Genomic DNA, 20,558 nt, shown 5'->3' with positions numbered 1-20,558 from the left:
AACTTTCCAGAGCAGAGGAGAAACCAGTCTAATACTATGATGTTTTCTCTTTACTGCTTCTGTTAATATGTCTAAAATGTTTAGTTCAAATAGTACCTTGCTATAGTTTCTTTTTATTTCACTTCCCACTGAAGATGAACAGTATCAAAATTCAATGAACAAATAAATGTTTCCTATGAATTTATCTATGGACCTGAACTTTCCCTTGACATTATGACTTACCTCCACTATCATCTAATTTAACAGGTGCAATAAAAAACTCAGTTAATGTCTGCTTAAATGTGGTTCTTGTGTGTTTATTCTGTAACTGAACATAAATCGTGACTCCATCATAACAGGACTTAAATTCTTTTTTTAATATGATGATTTATTTTCAATAAACCCTCCAAAAACAGAAATGCAGGAAACATTTCATTTCCTCATTGCTGTGATCACTAGTGTGGAGGAAACCTGGATTTGGTGAACAGTAGAACGTGCTACAAGAATCATGGCTTCTTAAATTTGGGGGGTGAGATGATGGAAGCAATTGATTGAGGTTTGACTCTTTAGTTGTGAGAGAATTTGGTTTACAGTTAGGCCCCAGTCCTGCAAAGATTTACATGTGCTTTAAGTATGTGAGTAGTTGAATTTACTTCAGTGACTCCACTGAAGTCCTTTAAGATAAGCACAGGGGACCAGATCCTTGCTGTAGGTTGGACTTCCTTACTGCTGGTGCAGTATCATAAATACTGTCTGTTTTTAGCAAGATGGGGCTTCATCCGCCTCAGAATTTGCCAAGCTTAATTAAAAATGGCAATTATAATTGCAGCTTTGTAAATGCTATTAACTGTTTATAAATGGGCTGAAACACTTCTTGCTATGTAACCTTTCAAGTGAAGCAGGCGCAGTTTCTCTTTAAGCAAATGATAACCCTCAATACAAGCGCTTTTTAGTCTGAAGAAAATGAGGAGTGTGTGTGGGAGAGGAATGAGATGACTTTAAATGGTTTTTCATTCCCCCATCCAAAATAAGTTTATCGTTTCCCTGTATTCAATTTAATTAAGTCTTTGGTTTGACCTTTGCATTGAGCAATAAAAGTTAACTGGGAAAGATGGGGGTAGAATGAGAACACAAACAAAGCACACCCCATGTCAGCCAATTGAAAGTAGTTTCTTTAACCAGAATGAATGAGATCATCAGGATGAATGCAACAGCCAAAGCATTTTCAATTATTACTAATATTTTTCTTTCTTCAGTCTGTTTATGTTTTTTTTAATTACAGCTTTTAGCTGTGGCATGACATTTAGCAGATGCCTTCAGTGCATGGTGCTGTGATTGCGTCCACCCCCTAGACTGGCAGGAATACCTAACCTTTGAAGTTGGGAGCACACATTTGTCTTTAGCCATAAAGGCAAATCCGGCATTCCTTGCATCCCCCATCTCCAATTAACTTTAATGGGAGTCTTGAGCGTGCAAAGCATGCAGGATCAGAGTCACTCTTAGGCTTTTGTAGGTTACTAGTGAAGTATGTACAGAATTTTTAGGCATAATTAATTAATGGTACCATACAGTGAGGCTGTCACAGAGCTTTTTAATGGCTTCTTTCATTAGAAGAAAAGTTACAACAAAAGATAAGCAGATACACCAGGAACATCATGTTTTACAGATACTTCCATATTATGTACCAGAATATAATGACAGCTGTACTTCATACACTTGGGGTACTGGGCGAGCTAATTAAGCCTAAACATGAAACCATGATAACCGCGTCTCTGCTATTGTAATAAAAACAGATGTTTCAAGGAAATGTAAAACATGCTTGGCATGTTTTGAACACATGCTTTCAGCTTGTCTGCATTCAAATAGGTCCTATATTAATACACACAATGTTATGAAACCTTTTGCTGTGGATGACTGATTGATTACGGAACTACCACTGATACACCCAGGTTGGATGTTTTAGACGATTTCTTCCCAAGGAAAGGAATGAAGATTGGCCTATCTTGACATTTTTATCATTGTGAAGGCTGAGGCAGTTATCTCTGTTTACTTTTTAGTTCTTGGAACTAATAGAATTTTATTGTGCCTCATGAAAATCATGCCTGGCTTACTGTAGCAGCTGTATATCAAAAGCAAAACAAATGTAGGAACAGGCTTCCTTACTACCGTATGGCTCAGTCAATGGGATACTGAATATGTTGCTTGCACATAAGTTTATATAGAGTACTGATTGCTGGGAGTGGTGGAAGGAGACTGCCATTACAGTTTAAATATGACTTCTGTGTGCCAGACATCTCAACTTGTCCTACAGTTATTCCACACTCTTGCCTTTCTCTCACATATTTTATTTTTATTACAGTAGTGCCTAGAAGCTCCTGCCAACTTTGGTTCTCCGAGATGCTCGGCACAGTCTCTGCCCTGAAGAGCTTACATTCAAAGTTCACAAAGGGTGGGGAAAAGGAAGAAATATTATCTCCATTGTACCCAGAATAAGTGATTTGCCCACGGGCACACAGGAAGTCTGTTGCAGAATAAGGATTTAACCCCCCCCCCCCCCCGTCCAATCCTGTACTCACAAGTTCATCCTTCCTCCCATCTGGTTTTTCTAGAACTTGTCCCTCACCTGAGGTCCCAAATGGACTAGATTCATAAATGCCAAGGTCAGAAGGGACCACTGTGATCATCTAGTCTGACTCCTGTACAACACATGGCATAGAACATCCCTCAAATAATTCCTAGAGCAGGTCTTTTAGAAAAACATCCAATCTTAATTTAAAAATTGTCAGTGATGGAGAATCTGCCATGACTTTTGTTAAATTGTTCCAATGGTTAATAACCCTTTGTTAAAAATTTACACCTTATTTCCAGTCTGAATTTGCTTAGTTCAGCTTCCAGCTATTAGATTATATTATACCTCTCTCTGCTGGATTAAAGAGCCCCTTATCTAATATCTTTTCCCCATGTGGATGTTTATAGACTGTGATCAAGTCATCCCTTAGCTTTCTCTTTGTTAAGCTAAATAGATTGAGATCCTTGAGTCTATTGCTCTAAGGCATGTTTTCAATCTTTAATGATTTTCTTGGATCTTTTCTGAACCCTCTCCAGTTTATCAGCATCCATCTTCAATTGTGAGCATCAGAACTGGTCATGGTATTCCAGCGGTGGTCACACCAGTTCCAACTATAGAGGTCAGCTAACCTTCACAACCTTGTCTCCCAAGGTATCTTCCTCTCCCTGACCTAAACTCATTGAGATAACTAACTATTTAAATGAGGAAACTGAGGCAAGTTGGCTGTCATCAATACAGTTCTGGGTAGTCAAGGACTTAACACATCAAACTTTCCAGAATGTAAAGGAAGGTATCCTCAGAAACTTGTTATGAAGTTTTCATTTGTGCATCTACTATGTATTGTATTAACTCCAGAAGGCTTCCTTAAGATTTCTATAGCTCCTCATTCACCACTACCTCAAGTCGCAATCCTACAATCCGCAATCCTGTGGAAACAGCCTATCAGGTACACATTTCTCGAATTCATGTGAAGAATTTGGTAGACTAAGAACATTACATAAATTCGGAGGCCAAAAAGGTACTACTATTTATCTAATTCAGAAATCGTTTGGGCTCCAAAGCTTGTGTACGAAACTTACCTCTTACTGCTTCAATAAACATCACATTATCTACCCAGTCCTTTTTTTCTGCAGAAAGAGCTACACTCAAAAACCCAACATTTTTGGAATTGCATTATGAATTCTCCAATCTTGATGCGGAGGTTTTTTTGACAGTTGGAGTGTTCTCAAATTCCCCTCTAAGAGGGATAATCTTTCATTTGTCCCATTTGTCTGCCGCAGTTACATTTGAAAATAATTAGTATTGGTCACGATGTCAGGATAATACATCATTTGGAGATTTTTGGTGCTGTTGAATAATTATGCATTTTAGGGATATTACATTGTTTTGAGATTTCAGGGCTCCTTCCTTGGGATATGTAAAAGTAATTTCAGCTTGTGCTCCCGGAGGTGATAAAAAGCTAATTATAATACTGCAGCACCTACTGTAATTTAAGAGCCTGTTCCAGCAGGTTGCATCTTGCTTTAATTTTCTCACTAAGATAGAAGTAAAACTCACCAAGTGACTGAGCATCAACGTCAAGAGTGACGGCAGGCACTGATACCTCACTTGAAACATATGTTATGACTCTCATTCCAACCATGATAATTCACTCATGACCAAGGCACAAATTGTCCAATATATACACTGACTCCTTTTGTCTTTTTAAAGTACAGCACTTGCAGGAAAGCTTGGGGAGACCCTAGAAGGTTTGACTTTGTGCAATTCATGAGGGGGGGGAACCAAACCCAGGAAAGGTCACAGATTTCAGCACAGTGAAAGTTCTCCCCAAAAGCTCACATCTCCTTAAGATGTTTGGGAACTGACTCAAGCTCCCTATTTTGTTTCGTCCTAGCCTAGAGTTGTAGTGGTAGTAGCTGGTCCCCCCAGCTCTCTCCACAATGCACGAAGCCCATATAATTATGAGTAGACTGGCAAATAGCTCTGCGTTTCATTTTATTCAAAACAAACTCTGTGACTCTCTTCCAAGCAAACCCCACAGGGGTTGTACGTTCGTCTAGCATAATGATCCCAGACCTCATATGTGCACACACTCCACAGCTGTCAGCTGATCACATGCAGCCTGCATGCGGAATAGTACTCATGAGCCCATGGCTCACTTCCCATTCCACAAACGTCACTGTTTTACCTCTTGCACTAAAGTAGAAATGGTTGCCTGTCAGTAACATTCTCCTCACAGTGCAGCCACCAGATGGTGAGACTAAGAAGAGATGGACTTGTCAATATCCAGTTCAAATGTTCATCTGAAGCTTAGCCAAGTGCCCCATACTTTGAGAAGATTGCCCGTCTTATCTCTTATCTTTGCTGCCATCTTCATTGACAACAGCATCACTAGCAGTCAAAGGGGACTTGGCAGTCTCTCCTTAGCCTTAGTGGAAGCATTATTTTGTCAAGGATTGAGGGAAGCTCAACAAGTACAGCAGTTTCTGTGAGGGGAGGCACCACAGCACACTAAATGTTCTGTAACGTCAGAAAAAGGTTTGAGCTCAGCTCACTCCAACAGAAGGACAAAAACTAATAGTTCTCATTTGAATTACATTTGCTTGCCCATCCCTCAGAGCGTCGATAAAAAACTCTAACACACACTTAAGCAGGACTTCCTGGTTGAGTTCAGTAGAGGGCAGTAGTATTTGTACACTCTAGTAAAGAATTTGATGAACTTTAATTGGCCATGTCAGGACCATGACCAGGGCAACACTGCAGAACAATTACATGAAAGCTATGGGGACACAATACAAGGCCTCATGTGTTCAACTTCCTCTAGCATGCTGGCTAGCCTCTCCAAAGGAATGTATTGATTGGTGTGAGTATTTATGAGACTCTCAGTCCCATCTGAGAGGCAGGTATATTACTGTATATTACTGTATAGAAATCTGTGGTTAGATCTTTGAGGTGAAGATAACACTAAATGCTCTAAACATCAATGTCAAGTAATTTTCATTAAGTGTTTTGTTTGTGTTGTCAAGAGGCAACTTTAACAGCTGCTAACAAGGATGCAAGATCTGTTAAACGGTGGCCCAGATCTTCTGGTCTAGATGAGCTGTACTCAGTGCAAAATGGGGGGATCTTAGCAGATTTTGAGCCACCTTTACTGATCAGGGACAGGTCTAGTCCTCAGCAAGAGTCAGAGCAGCCTCAACTGCCCCTGGCTCCAAACAGCTGTTCCAGCAGCTTGGGGTCACTGGGATGTATGGATGTTCCAGCCATATTCATTACACAGGGGATCAAGATGAGGGGGTGGCATACGAGCCACTACAGTGGCTATATGCCACCACATATTAACATTACAGGCAGAGGGAATCCTCCACTGCCCATTTAAACTGGCTTTATGGCTGCTTTGTGTCTCTTGAGAGCAGAGGAGGGTCCAGTTGTGTGTTACTGTTTTACCATAATAAACCCTAAATGTATTGACTCAGTTTTCAATTATATTTTCCACACTTTAAACTTTCTTAGCCACCCCAGTGATTTTGAATGTACCACCTTTGCTTGCTGTAGGCAGCAGCTAAGACCTAAGAATGAAGTTTAGGCTCTGTTGTTAGAATGGTTAGTTTCCAAAAGAAAAGCAGGCCATAGACTGTCTTCAAGATTTACCTCAAGTAATTCAGAGAAACAACTAGCAAGAGCATCTGCAATAGTGTCATCTGGTGACTTCCCATAATGTTACATCCCCTGCTTACATAAGAAAAAAAAATCTTATCAAGTTCACTGATGATTAGTACTAACAAAGACTTCAATTTATTCTCTGCCAAATATTTCATAACTTAATGTTTGAATATTCATAACAAATCAACGTTTCAGTCTCTCAGGCAGTTTTACAACACAGTCAACATAATAAATATAATGATTGTCCCTGTCTCAGGGTTTCTCTGAGGATCTGGCAACAAATTACTAGGTTTGATCATCAGCACTGTTAGAAAATTGGCATCTGATCTGGAAATAGAGCTTTGCAATTAATCAGAATCACCCGACTGCGACTTGAGCAAAGGTCTATGGTTACATCTGAACATTCCTCCACTATTCATCTCTACCTTGGTTAGTGTAATTAGGCTTTGACAGTGCCAGGTTATCACTGATCATCCAGATTCTGAATGCACACCACTCTGTTTCCTGGGAAAGAGGTGAGGCTTTAACATTCCTGTTGTAATATCTGGACTTATTTTAGCTGCAAGCTTTTCTTGAGCGGTAGTTTGCCTGATGAGTTAGCTTTAACTGCTGATTTATGAAAGACAAAATCAAATGTAAACAATAACTCAGTGGTAGTTGAGCACTGTCACCTGTTAGTGTATTTCTGTTCTCCAGCATGAAACAGTAGGGGTCTACCCCACTGCGCTTAGCTTTTTACAAACAGGTGTTTCACAATCTGTTGGCCACTGGGTTACACATAGTGCAGAGTAGGTGTTATGTGAAGGAAAACATAGTTGTGTGCTAACTGTTGAAATTCTTGTGAACAAATCATGAACTTTTCTTTTTGTACCTACTCAAGGAAATCATAGGGCTGATCTTCACTGCAGAGATAATTTGACTCCCAGCCATACACAAAAACCCTTAATTGGAGTGTGGGGGTATAAACTAGAGCTCATCTGAGCACAACTGGTTGGCTGCTAACATAAGCACTCTGCAGTGGGAATGCAGGCTGTGTCCTCTGAGTGCCACTAGTCCTCCAATGCCTTCCCACAATTCCCCTCATATGTCCAGAAAGGACAGACAAGTTCTCCCATAATTCACTGGGAAAGAAATCCTAGAGTAGCTCAACTTACTGCCGTGCAAATAATCATCGGATGGGCCCCCAGAAGTCTTAGTGCCGTGCCTCTCATGAGTGAGTGCAGTGTCAGTGTGAACACAGCAGCTCAAGTGTCATTTCACAGTGTGACTGCACTCACTCTTGTGAGGCTAAATTGAGAGGAGTAACTCGAGTGTAGATAACTTGAGTAAGTTCTGCAATGAAGACATAGACATATATTCTTGGCATGTGTCTTCCTTGCAAATGCTCTTTCAAATCAGTTATACCCAATAGTTCTATCAGATATAGGGATGACAGATTTTGGAAAGGCTATCTTTCTTAAAGGCACAGTTAGAAACACGAATGTACATCCATCTATTGTTTATTATTTTATTTTAAACTTTTGAATGAAGTCTTTATTTGGATTGTATCTAACAACTGGTTATGTTTCAAAGTAGCCATTTAATATCCTTGGTACTATGTCAGTTGTCAACCTTAAGCCATGAGAGAATTCTCTGATTAAAGTGTAGTTTGATTGGATACAACATTTGGAGGGGAAAGGGGACGAAGTGACACCACATATCTCTGGAAACTGCTACAGTTTATAAAGGAATGATTAGATTTTATTTGGAATTCTTCAGATGCAAGTATATGTAGAAGACATGAATTCAAAAAATTATATAATGCTTCCCTTCAATAAAATTAATTCAGTAAGCTTTGGCAAAAAGGCAAAGAATCTGCAAATAGCTAACATGGATTGAGCTTTTATATATTATTCTGATACATTTGGCCTTGTATTATCAATAAACATTTGAAAAAGTAGAAACAAATACACATGCATACCTTAAACATTTACGATGTGCAGGGCAGCTGAGCTGGCTGAATGCTGGGAAATTGTTCACAAGTATTTTCAGAAAATCAGAATTGGAATTTGATCTGACCATGCTCAAACTTTCTTCCACCTTTCCACCAACTCTTGTAGAATCATTTATTGTTTGTACAAATGTTTGGGGAGGAGCTCTTCCTTGTGTAAACACAGGAATGCATGCCCACTCACTCCTCCATCCCCCTAAAAAGTGTGTACGAATAAACATATATTCCCTAGAATCCTATATTCACATTCAAACACTCAGTCAAAGTGTAAGGTGATCACCCAGCAATACTTTGTGTATTGACATGGTATGTTTGGGAGGAAGAAAGTAAGAGTGTTTTAAAACGCCTGGCTTTTTCCAACAAAATGAATAAATACAACTTTAAATTAGAGGGAAGACAGACACTCAGAGTCTCTCCACTCTTGGCTTTTGGCCCTCTTTCACCACAAAATGCTTTTCACAAACATCCAGTCCTGGCTTGCTCAGTTCCTTGTCCTATGATTGCAAAATCTTCCTCCGCTATAAATTAATTCTTCCTCCAGTTCTCCCATCTTCCTAGGCAAACAGCACTACTTTCCCACCCTCAGATTTCACACCACCCATCTCTCGCCATGTAACATCTTGCTGATGTCAAAGTGATTGCCAAAGTTCAGCCATGATCTCCCATCACCGCCTCTTCCTCTTCTATCACTTGCAACCTCCTCTGCCATATAACCACCACCAAGTTCTCACTTGCTTCACTTCCAGCTCCTCCCTTTGCCTTGTTCTTTAAATGTATTCATTCTCTTTTAGCTCTGACACTGAAACTGTTCTTGCCAATGATGTCTTCCAACCATATTTTGGCAACACTATTCCATTCTCATCCTCCTTGATTTGTCTGCTGTGCTTCATACTTCATACCCTCATTCTGGAAATCTTGTTCTCCACTGTCCTTTTTTGTTCCTTCATTGTCTCTCTTGATAGGTCTTCCCCTGAATGAGGACTCGCCATGGACAGCACACAAATAACCCATGGGCTCAACTTTGTTCATAAAACAAGACTAATTGAGTGACAAATCAGTAAAAAATTCATGATGTGTTCAGATAACTTACCAACAGAAAAAGGGCATATCTGACTAACAAATGAGATTATTCACAACAAATAATTCTAAAAGAAAGTAACACACTGAAATTCACCTTGCTATCCTAGTGCTGCTGTCAAAGCATTTAGTCCTCTGAAGATCACCTCATCAGAGCTGGAACTATTGAAATCCTCCTGTTCATGTGCAGTGGTCACTTTTTAAAACTTTAAAATTTTGCCTTAGACAACATTAGTTTAGCATTATTTGTATTGTGGTTGTACCTGGAGCCTCAGTCATGGACTAGGGCCACATTGTGCTAGGTGCTGTACAAACACAGAACACAAAGATGGTCCTGCTCCAAAGAGCTTACAAACTACATTTCCTAATGCTGCACTTCACAGGTACTCCCAATATTAAATCCAGTGAAGTTACTAAAAAATATAATTAATTAATTAATTAACTGAAATAAAAAATAATATAACATCAAGATACAGTGTTGCCAGTTCTCTCAATTTTATCACAAGTCTCGTGTTATTTGGAGTCTTCTTAAAGCCCGAGCTCCTGGAGCCATGTGATTACATGAGACTCTCAGCTTTCAATTTTTTAAAAGTCATGGTTATGGAGAAAAGCTTTAAAGCATGAACCCTAACGTCTCAAAAAACAGAAGAATAATGTAAAAATAATCCAAAATTTATTTTTAAAAGAAATATTATGACTTGGGGGGCTTGTCTCTTTGTTTTTGAAGGTTTGGGATTGGCAGTACTAGGACTGGGGGGGGGGTTTAGCCAGTGGTAACATTGACACGTGTTATTCTTTCCTATGTGAATGTCAATGCTAAACTGAACATAACCAGACCCAATTCTGAGATGATGAGAGAGAGAGAGATTTGAGTAAGCAAACATCAAAACCAAAACACATGGGCAAGCAATGGGCATGCCCATCAAAGTGCAATAAAATGTTAAATACATAAAGAGTTAAGTTTGTAGAATAAAAAGTAAATACATGTTTGAAAAAGAATTTAAACCACAGTAGGTCCTTTTTAAAACTGTGCATCTTAAAATACCAATTTTGCACAGTTAAACCCCAAATTAGAAATGTATCAGAGAATACCCTTTGCTATAAAGGCAGAGAGAGAAGATTAAAATGTTAGTCCTTCCTCTGGAAATGTTAAAGGCAGAATTTTCTAATGTATTATTTAGCGCTTGTTATGTAGTGCATTAAGCAGTCACTGCTGAGACAAAGGCTTTTAAAAAGCAACAGCCTCCCTGATAGCATTAAATCTTACCTTAGATTTTTGGTTAAGTCAATATAAAAAAAATAAATGAATTAATACAGTTCAGCCTGCCTGATTTATAGAGGCCAATCAAGTTACAATGCTGGGCTTGGCCAAGTGAAAGAGGGGAATAGATTTACCTGAGTGAGGTCTTAATTTAATCAGCTGGCCCAAGAGAGCTGAAGTCAGCAGGCTGGGATGATATAAACCCCAGTAGAGAAATAGAAGTAGAGCTGCCTTTACCACAGTTGAAAAGGAGAATGACAGTGATGGAAGGGGAAGCTAAGCACTGTCAGAACACACCTATTTCAGTGATTTATTCTTAATTTACTTTAATGACCCTCTGAAGGTTGTCTATTTTTCCTTGTGTTCTCAGAATACTGATATGATACTTTCTAAATGTTTACCACATGTTTTCCCCCTTCCTTCTATGAACTCTACCACAAAGTTATTATTGAAGAGAAACTATAGCTACTGTATATGCTTTGTAGTGGAACTGTGATTGCAGCTGGAGGGGCTAATCTGTTTCCACTACATATCTGCCAACATCCCTTCCCTTCATTCAACCTTGGTTCAGTTCTAGACATTATTAGTTCCTCCCAGATTAATGTTGATATTATGAGACAGATGAAGGAATGCCTTGCATTTATTCTACAGTTTAGATTGGCAAAAGAACAATATGTATTTTCCAATACAATAGCTCATTTTTATTATGAAGTGAGTTTATTGAAGGTTGTTGAAAACTACTGATTTGCAGACAATGATCTCAATTTGTATTTACATTTCTGGAATCCATTCCAAGAAATTGCTTCTATAATTCGGAGTTATCTTAAAATTGGGCTGTTGCTTAATCCATATAACAAATCTATGCATTTGCTCTCTGTGCAAATATACATTGCATTCATAGTTTTCACAAAGTATGGACATGAACAATGGCTGCTAATTAATAAGCTGTTTTGGTTTTTGCTAGACACTTGGGTGTTTTCAAATGAATTGCACTCAGTATTGGATGAAATGGTAATTTTTCTAACAGTGGTAATAAAAAAACCTCAAGGACAATAGGATTTCACTACTACACACAAGTAGATGTCTTTATTTACTTGGACTTTCAAAAACTACCATCATTAGTCATCTCATTGTTTTAAAAGTCCACATTTTGTGTAGGGATCCACTAAGGAAATAATTTTTAACAAGTTCCATGCAAGAAGAAAATGGTTTCATATTGACTTCATTTGCATTTACCCTTAGAGATGTTGGGTCAGATTCAGCCTTGGTTTCCACCAGCCTCCATTGATGAATTGGATGTATTGTGCCTCATGCTCCACTTGTGCATGCTTCAAAACCGTACAAATTAATGTGTTAATGTGCACCCGTTACAAATTAAGACTGGCACATCATCTAATACTTATTAATCCAAGTACACCCATCTCCACACGGAGAGGCCAGGCAGCAAACATACTCCAAAGCATGTTTGAATAATCCGAATGGAAACAAATAGGACAGCGTGCAAGCGGCACAGTAGCGCTAATAAGAATGAAAGATCAAAAAACATGCCCTAAGGCCAGATCTGCAGGAAGAAACAGAGCCACAGACTGTCACAAAGTAACTTCAGGAATGAAAAGGAATTAATGGGTTTGGGTCCTAATAGGAAATTTATATGGGGAAAAATAACATCGCTAAATTGTTAATATTTCATCCTTTAAAAAAAACAAACTGATTAATGGCCAGGAAAAGTAATTAAACAAAATGGGAACTGACCCTGCTAAACAAGATATTTGCTTCAATATGGGAATATTTGTAGATGTATCTGATTGGTTTGAGGGGAAAAGATATTTCAAGTTTACCTTCTGACTCATTTTTCTCAATGAGCCTGATTATGCACCCATAATGGGGAGCAAAAGGACATCCCTTTATTGCCAGTGTCATCTACCCATTCAGTGGGGAGCTGCATCAGGAGAAAGCAGCTTATGTCAGGCTGCTACATCCCCACCCAATTCACATGGGCAGAAAGTTTGGGGAATAGTAGAGCCTTGGCTCCACCTAATACCACACTGGTCAGCACAGCTGTATCTGTGTGTCAAAGGACACACATTGCATTAGGTAAAGGAATGGTGCTGGGTACATTCCTAGGTCCCAGAGAGCAAGGGGAAACCAGGAAGCAGACAGTGAGTGAGTCAGTGTGCTCCCAGGGCACCCCTCCAACACAGTGCCCCATACAAAACCACATCTGACCCCTAACATTATGATTTAAAGTATGATTAACCTTACATAGTGCCATCAATTGCTAATCCAGTACCACAGGAGAAAAACATCATTGGCCTATGGCCAGATCCCATTGCACTTGACCTTCTGAAGTGGGATGAGGGCAGTAGAAGGAAACAAAGTTTTGGAACCTTCTACTAGAAGGTACTATACATTAGAGCTGGTTGTGAAGTGTTTTGTGGCAACAGTCTCAGTTTCAATGAACTTCCACTGAAACACAATTGTGTTGGAAGTGTGCCTCATTTCCTGCCAGCAAGCCCAGGCGCTTGGGGCTTCCAGGCTCCTTGATGTGCAAAGAGGAGTTTGGCAGCCCTGGAAGCCAGGGCTGGAGCAAGGGGTCGCAGGACCTCTAGGCTCTCAGCTCTGCAGCGGGGGACCCCACCTCCAGAGGGAGTTCCCAGGCTGCTCCTGCGTTTCAACCAGCTCTGCTATACATACTTTTAGTCTTATTCCTAACATGCTCAGATGAGAGCACCTGTGATACAAGTCAGAGTGCTTACTTCAGAAGGTGTTCTAGTAATAGACATTGTACTGAGCCTCCCCTTTTAAAATGAGCAAGTGACATCATGTTCTCTTTTTTTTCCTCTTTCTGTCAGATGTACTCAAAGAAAAGAAGGCCTATTCGGAAGATAGGAATGAACCAAAACCAACTGTGAAAAAGATTGACACCACGGCCACCACAACCACAATCAAGTCATCTTCTAAACATGATCTAGCCGGAAATGTGGGCAATCTAGCCTCTAGTTCCTCACTTTTCATTGTAACAGCATTAGCGATTTTGTGGCACTGTCTGTCGTAGCTGCATTGTATTGCAACAACTGTCGAAGAATTTCTGTCCGTTGTCATTTATACCTTCAGCCTTACCCAACGGAAAACAAAGTTAAATGGCTCTCTAATATTATATGGTATGTTAGAATGAATGCTTAAAAAAAAAGGCTGAGATTGGCTGATAGTGATTGTCAGCACTTACACTGTGTCTGAAGAAGGTCCTTGATAATATCTTATCCACTCAAGATATAAAGGGAATGATGACAGGGGATCTGAGTAGTTTAAGTTATTGGGGTAGAAATAATTAACACTAAAATTGTAAATTACTGTATTGGCATTTTTCCCATTTTACTCACTGGGTAATCTCACTGGTTGTTTCTGTTTGTTAAATTCTTGCGATAAGTTCAAATGAACGATCATTCTTCTGGTGCAAGTTAATACATATGGTATTTCTCTAGTGAACAGCTAATAACCTATGTCTACAGTGGTGAACCATGTCAAGTGAAATACTCTCTACTAGTTTCATAAAGTTCCTAAGTGGCCAAGAAGATAAGAGCATGTTTGACCCTTTTATTTTCGCTCTTACTGTTTAGATTTTAGGACACAATATAAAAAAGCATATGGTATGTTTGTAATGTGTAAGTATAGTTGCCTTTACCATTTAAAAATTTTTTTAGAAACACTTAACGTTTTACTGAGGCATATAGACAATGAGTTTCCCTGCTGCACAAAACTTCATTACCATATGCTCAAAGCTTACTCGATGAATGTCTGACAAAGGGAAACATAAGTAAACATAATGTTTTAATCAGCTGAATGCAGTTATATATGAAAAAAGCTAATTTAGTTCAAACGTATTTTACCTGTTTCCTATTGGAAAGGACCTTGTTTCCATCTAGGTGTCAGAGATATAAAGTGTTCGGATTCCACTTACCCAAAAAGTGGTCTCCATGAATTGTAGACCTCTATAGTACAATATGTTTCATAAACCATGTATTATTTAATTATTTTTACTATTTTAAATTGTGCTATCACAATAGAAGTAAATGTAAAACAATATGAAATCTAGAACAACATTATCAGTCATTTATCACTTTGATTTTCTATACCAGACAGTGTCAAAATCTTCATTTTATTGTGATGAGAATTTTTGATTTAAATCAAGGAAACACTGATGTGTTTTGAAACTATGATGGAAAGGTACTATGATGTAATTAGATGCGTTGAGAACTAATATGTGTATTTTCTGACAACTGTATTTATAGTGCCATTGAAAATATATACATACGATACGGTATGAGTACAGTGATTAATGATAAACATATGAAGCATTGGGATTGTTATCACATTTACTTAATTTCATAACCATTTCCACCATTTAATGGCCATTTTCTTGCTGCAGGCTATGATGATAAGATTTAATGTAAAGACATTTGCCTTTAATTTTTTTGGAGGGGGGAGAAGGGAGTAAAACATCTCTTTCAGCACTTAGATTTATACAAGCACTGACATTAATTCAAGAGACAAACCGTATATCATATCAACCAAGTTCTGGGTGTGACAGTATAGAATAGGAGGGCAGGATGTCATTGTACTTGTGTGTTCATGTGGTGTTAGCAAAAATTACTGATTAGCTCTATATTCGCAAAGGAGGGGATTTGACATTTTTGCATTTGGTCTTTAAAAATGTGTAAGTGCATAACTGTACAAGCAAAAGCATTCACATGTAGAAACTGAAAGTGGTCACGTCAAGCAGAGTCGCATTCCAATTCTTTTAATGCTGGAAATACAATCTGGCGCCACCAAGACAAAAAGGAATAAGATGCTTAGAGCATTATCATGAAATGTTCAGTGTTAGAATTCTGACTTTTCAACACGTTAATGAGTTAATACCATTAAGTAGTGAGTTCACATTGTATTAATGAGAATGAATCTTGCAAACATAGTATGAAAGTTGCTGTCTACAATTTTTCAGAGTTCACTGATACAATAAATGAACAGCACCAGCCTATGCAGGCATACAGTCAAATTGCCATTTATGCACATTTTTACAGCCCTTGAGTCCTTTTAGAAAAGTGTACATTCACATGGCAGTTATGCAAGTTGTTCCTTTTGTAGCTTGAAGTGATTTCCTAATTCTTTACAGTTTCACAGGACCAGATGGGATACCTGCCTTTAGACAGCTGTATCCGTGATTAGGCACCTAAATATGAGCAATGGGTACCCAAATGCTGATTTAGACACCTAGGGCGAGATCCTCAGCTGGCATAAATCAGCAAAGCTCCATTGAAGTCATTCACAGATGTACACCAGAAGAAGATCTGGCTGTTAAGTCAGTATTTTCATAGTTGGGAACCTAAAAATCAATATTTAGGTGAGTATATCAGCACTTGAATATCTCAAATGTGTATTTAGGTGCCAAAATATGGATCTGGGTCTCTGTGTTTTGAAATTGGCTCTCCCAAATTCCAGATGTGCAACTTCTAGTTTGTGAAAGAGTTTGAACATCCACCGCGTACCGGAGTCTGCTTTTTGAGAATTGTGCTGTAAGAGTCATTGTGCTACTGGATCAGACTACAGCGATCCATCTAGCCTAGTATCATATAACCAAGAGTGGCCAGTACCAGTACATCAGAGGAAGGTGCAAGAAACCCTGCAGTAGGCAATTATGAAATAACTTGCCCAAAGAGAAATTTTCTTCCTAATCCCCATTAGCTAGAGTTTGGTGTAGACCCTGAATCATAGTCTTGCTAAACTGAAAGATTAAATATTTTAATCTTTATTTTGGTTTATAAATTTCCACATGTCTATTGTATTACACAAGACAATAGTTAATCCAGCCCCTTTCAAACTACCCAGACTAAAATAACACTGCACAAACTGTAAGGAGAAAGATTCATCAACTCATTTCATTGGATTCAACCCATATTTTAATAAATACAGATGAGTACGGGGGAGGAAAGGGGAAAAAGATATTATGGAGAGCTCAACATCAATACTTTTCACATTAACATAACTAGAACATCTCCTACTGCATTTAACAATTTAAAGAGAGTAAAGGTCAAACCAGCCTGTAACATGGTCATAGTGTACATCAGAAATATGCTGCAGCTTTAAAGACATAATAGGATATTGTATCTAACACATTATGAAGCATTTTTTCTTCACAGGTGAGTTGGAGCTGAGTATCAAATTCACATCCAAATAAGGCAAACATAAATGATCAAATCCAACAAAGGGAGTATATCTTTCCAGATGAAAAATGAGATGTAAACGTAGTTTTGCCAAGCAATTATGAATTTTATTTAGCCAGTGCTCTTTTATGTTTATTGTTTTGATATAATCTGTTTTTGCAATACCCAGTGTTTGTGAATGCAAAGACTGGCACGTCAAGAGCTTGCTCATTTGTGGGTTAAAATAAGTCTGCTGAGGGTTTTGTTTGTTTCGTTGGAGTTTTTTTCCATAGCAATGTGTACTTCTTAACATAGAGAGCGAAACTGTCTGATGTGGTGTCACCGCTTTGCACTGCACCACTAGTCTATCCTGGGCCAGGGAGGGTCACCCCAATGTAAAGGTTATGCTCCTGTTAGGGAGGATCTTCCCTGCATAAGGGAGATGCTCCTGATAGCATTGAGCCAGCAGAGAGGTTTGTATGTCATTCTCCCTCCAGGCAGAGAGAAAAGTGGGTGTGGTGGTTGGAGGAAATGGTGTGTGGCTGAGATGCCATGCTGATCCTCTGCTGAGTTTTCAACCTCCCTGGGGCTGCTGAAGCCCTGCTGAAGTGAGAGCAGCCTGAAGGTAGAGGGAGAGTGGCCCTGCGAACAGTTGCAGCAGGATTTGCAGATTGCAAAGGTACACATTAAGGCCACTTTATGCTCATATGCCATTACTTGCACTCTGTGCAATTTACCAACATCTGGCCCATAATTTCTAGTCTATATATTGCAACAGTGAGACGTATTTTCAAGTACACAAGCTATTGTATCATTGCATAGAGAAATTTAGGACTCTGGCTCAGTAATGAATCTTTAGAGGTACAAATAGTATCTGTCTGAGCTTTATAAGGGCTGCACAGTAATAATTATCTACTGCCACATTTGTTTCAGAAGATCTGTGTTTGGGGATTGGGTAAGATTTCCATCTCTCTCCATATGCTGCATCTGGTCTGTTGTTAACCCAAGTCCATTTTCCCCATGTGTATAGAGCCTTATTTTAACTGTTACAAGCGTTATAACCCTGGTTCAGCAAGCCATTCTTATTTAGCACAGCACATGCTTAACTTTAAGTAAGTCCCATTCATATCAATGGAATTTAAGCACGTGTTTAAGTGTGGTAACTGAATAGGAATAAACAGCAATAAGCAAAGCTCCAAATTTGGCTGAAATTGGCTGAATTGCACATAACTAATATGTGGGTGAAATTTCACCCCTGTCAGAGAGCCCCCATAAGGCCTATGTACTGTTTAAATAGGGGGGAGGGATAGCTCAGTGGTTTGAGCATTGGCCTGCTAAACCCAGGGTTGTGAGTTCAATCTTGGTCCTGCTAGTGAGGGCAGGGGGTTGGACTCAATGACCTTTCTTCAGGGTCCCTTCCAGTTCTATGAGATAGGTATATCACCATATATTATATTATTTTATTATTATTCACTCAAGCTGTGCATAAGCCTTTGCTCATCCTCCCTGCACAGAGGCAGATTTCACTCTGAATAGGAAATACCATCTGCAGTATAATATATTTGCCATCATCTCTCATAATATCATTATTGAATTTTCATGTAACCTAGGAATAGTATATGCTTGAGTCACATAGTGTCTACTGCAACACTGTGCTCTTAGGGTTACTGCTTTTAGTGGCACATGGCATGTCTGTCAATGAGCCATGAAAGGTGGATCAAAACTTGGCTTTTTTAGCTGTGGCATGCTCCCATCAAAAAGAGAAACAAACAAAAAACCACACACCTGCCAGTGATAATGTTAGATTAGCTATTCCATCTCCACAAAAGTCCAGAATTCTTCCCAATCATACATTCTCCAGCATTTTGTCCTGTCAATTCTAATGATTAAATTTTAATTTGAATTAAATATTAAGACACTAAAAAAGTAAAAAAAATATATATATAGCCCAAGATAGAAAGTGGGCACACTTAAAATTCATTCTGGTTATAGAGATTATAGATTTCAGAATGGTTTCCTGGACTTCAAATGGGGAACACTGCTAGACTCACTAATATCTCTAGAATTGGACCAAATTTTTGAAATGCACTGAGAGTATATCACAACATAATGTGTATGTGAGAGTCTAATTCATTGGACTCAGAAAGAAGTATAGAAATAATGGGTGCATTAGATTTCTTACTTATGAAAGCTAATATTTCTTACTTCTGATCAAAGTGTGCCCCCTTTTTTGGATTTTAGGGCAGGTATTCGCAGCCAACTTGCTCAAATGTCTTTTGAAAGACAGCCTTACCCCAATGCTGCTACAGTTCTGAGAGGAGACCCCAGGACACAGCTGATGAGCCACATTTTTGTGCTGCACCTTTGTGACTGAGATTAGTATCAAGTCCTTACAATGGCACAGTATTGAACATTCTGGGTTTTATTAACATATTAGAATGGCTGTTACTCTACAACAGTATGATTTTCATTTATATATGGACATACACTAACTGAAATCTATTGGTGCTTTTTATGCAATACAGAAAGTGCTTCATTAGATAGCAGGTATCAACTGCTAATGTTCTCATATCTGTGCAAAATGCCTTGCACAAGTTCTACAGTTTGCACTTTATCATTATAGTTAATCTTTAGTAAATTGCCCAATACTTTGTAATTATAATATTAGCATCTAATTTAACACCATCTTTAAAAAATCATTTGTTGCATAATATAAGCAATTAACATTTATTCACTTTGTCTGTAACGGGGATATATAATTTATCCATAATGGCCTTTCTGTGCACCTAATTAGTACCTGGTTGAATTATTCTACAAGCTATGGCCATTTAATTTGACCAGTAATGTACTGCTAGTTTTATAAATTCCTTGCAAATATACACTTGTATAATTACTTTTCAGCTAAGTAGAAAACAATGTTTTCATATATCTTCTGGGTTTACATGGTAGGCTTTTAGGCTGCAATAACAAGAATAGGTACTGACATTTTTCATGCACTTTAAAAATGGAATTAGTCAGATACCTCTTTCCCATAATTCATTACAGTATATCAGATTTATAGCCTGCTTTATTCTGTAATGAAAAAGAAAGCAATGAGACATCAAGAACATATCTCCTAATGAAATTCTGTATCTGCATATTCATATGTTAGGAAGTTCTGCTGATCAGAGACTATATCAAAAGTGTTGCAATACTGGAGTGTCAAGGATATGATGTTAAATTTGTGGAAATTGGATCAAACTGATTAAGTGACATAAGTAAGTTTTTAGCTAGCTATATTTTCTATTTAAATGTGCAGTAAATTGAGCAAGATCACTTGGTCTTTCAAGAAAGGAGATTTGAGACAAACTTTTCAGCAAGAATGCCAACATCAGACATTTGATTTACTTATTTCATAAATGTTGTGGTAGCAGAGGTTCTGAGGCTTTTCCATGTGTTTGTGAGGCCGACTGTTAGGAAGGGGCCAGATCCCCTCCACTGGCTTCAGTGGAGCTATGCCAGTTTACACTGGCAAAGGATCTGGCCCAAGAACAGAAAATCCTTCCCAAAGAACAGAATCTTATTTCAGGCACAATTCTGATCTTATATTATGGAAATTCAGAGTAACTCCATTGACTACAAGTCTCGCTGTTTTCGGTTTTATACTGCCACCCATCTCTACAGTATATCAGCACCTTCCCCATAAAATCAATAGCAATAGCCACATGGGGATACTTAGAAAAATTAATCTGAATTATTTAACACTGCAAATTTAAAATGAATTCAATTTTCTTGCATTCAATTCCTGTTTAGAACCTAAACCAAATTAAGGCCACTTATTTC

General features: G+C 38.5%; 1 protein-coding gene across 3 annotated transcripts in view; it reads left to right on the top strand.

Annotated features, from left to right (window-relative positions):
* The window catches only part of LOC117883293 (glypican-5-like), a 622,483-nt gene extending 605,957 nt beyond the window's left edge, over window positions 1-16,526 (top strand). For all 3 annotated transcript variants that reach the window (XM_034782472.1, XM_034782470.1, XM_034782471.1), the window contains one exon: window positions 13,392-16,526. In XM_034782472.1, the coding sequence (XP_034638363.1) occupies window positions 13,392-13,594 (203 nt within the window). In that variant the 3' untranslated portion in view covers window positions 13,595-16,526. The remainder of the gene's footprint in view (window positions 1-13,391) is intronic.
* The last annotated feature ends 4,032 nt before the right edge of the window (window positions 16,527-20,558 follow it).

This window comes from Trachemys scripta, chromosome 9 (assembly GCF_013100865.1).
Source record: "Trachemys scripta elegans isolate TJP31775 chromosome 9, CAS_Tse_1.0, whole genome shotgun sequence".
Taxonomy (NCBI): Eukaryota; Metazoa; Chordata; order Testudines; family Emydidae; genus Trachemys; species Trachemys scripta.
Note: the sequence above shows the minus strand (reverse complement) of the source record. Positions and strands in the feature narration are given on the sequence as shown.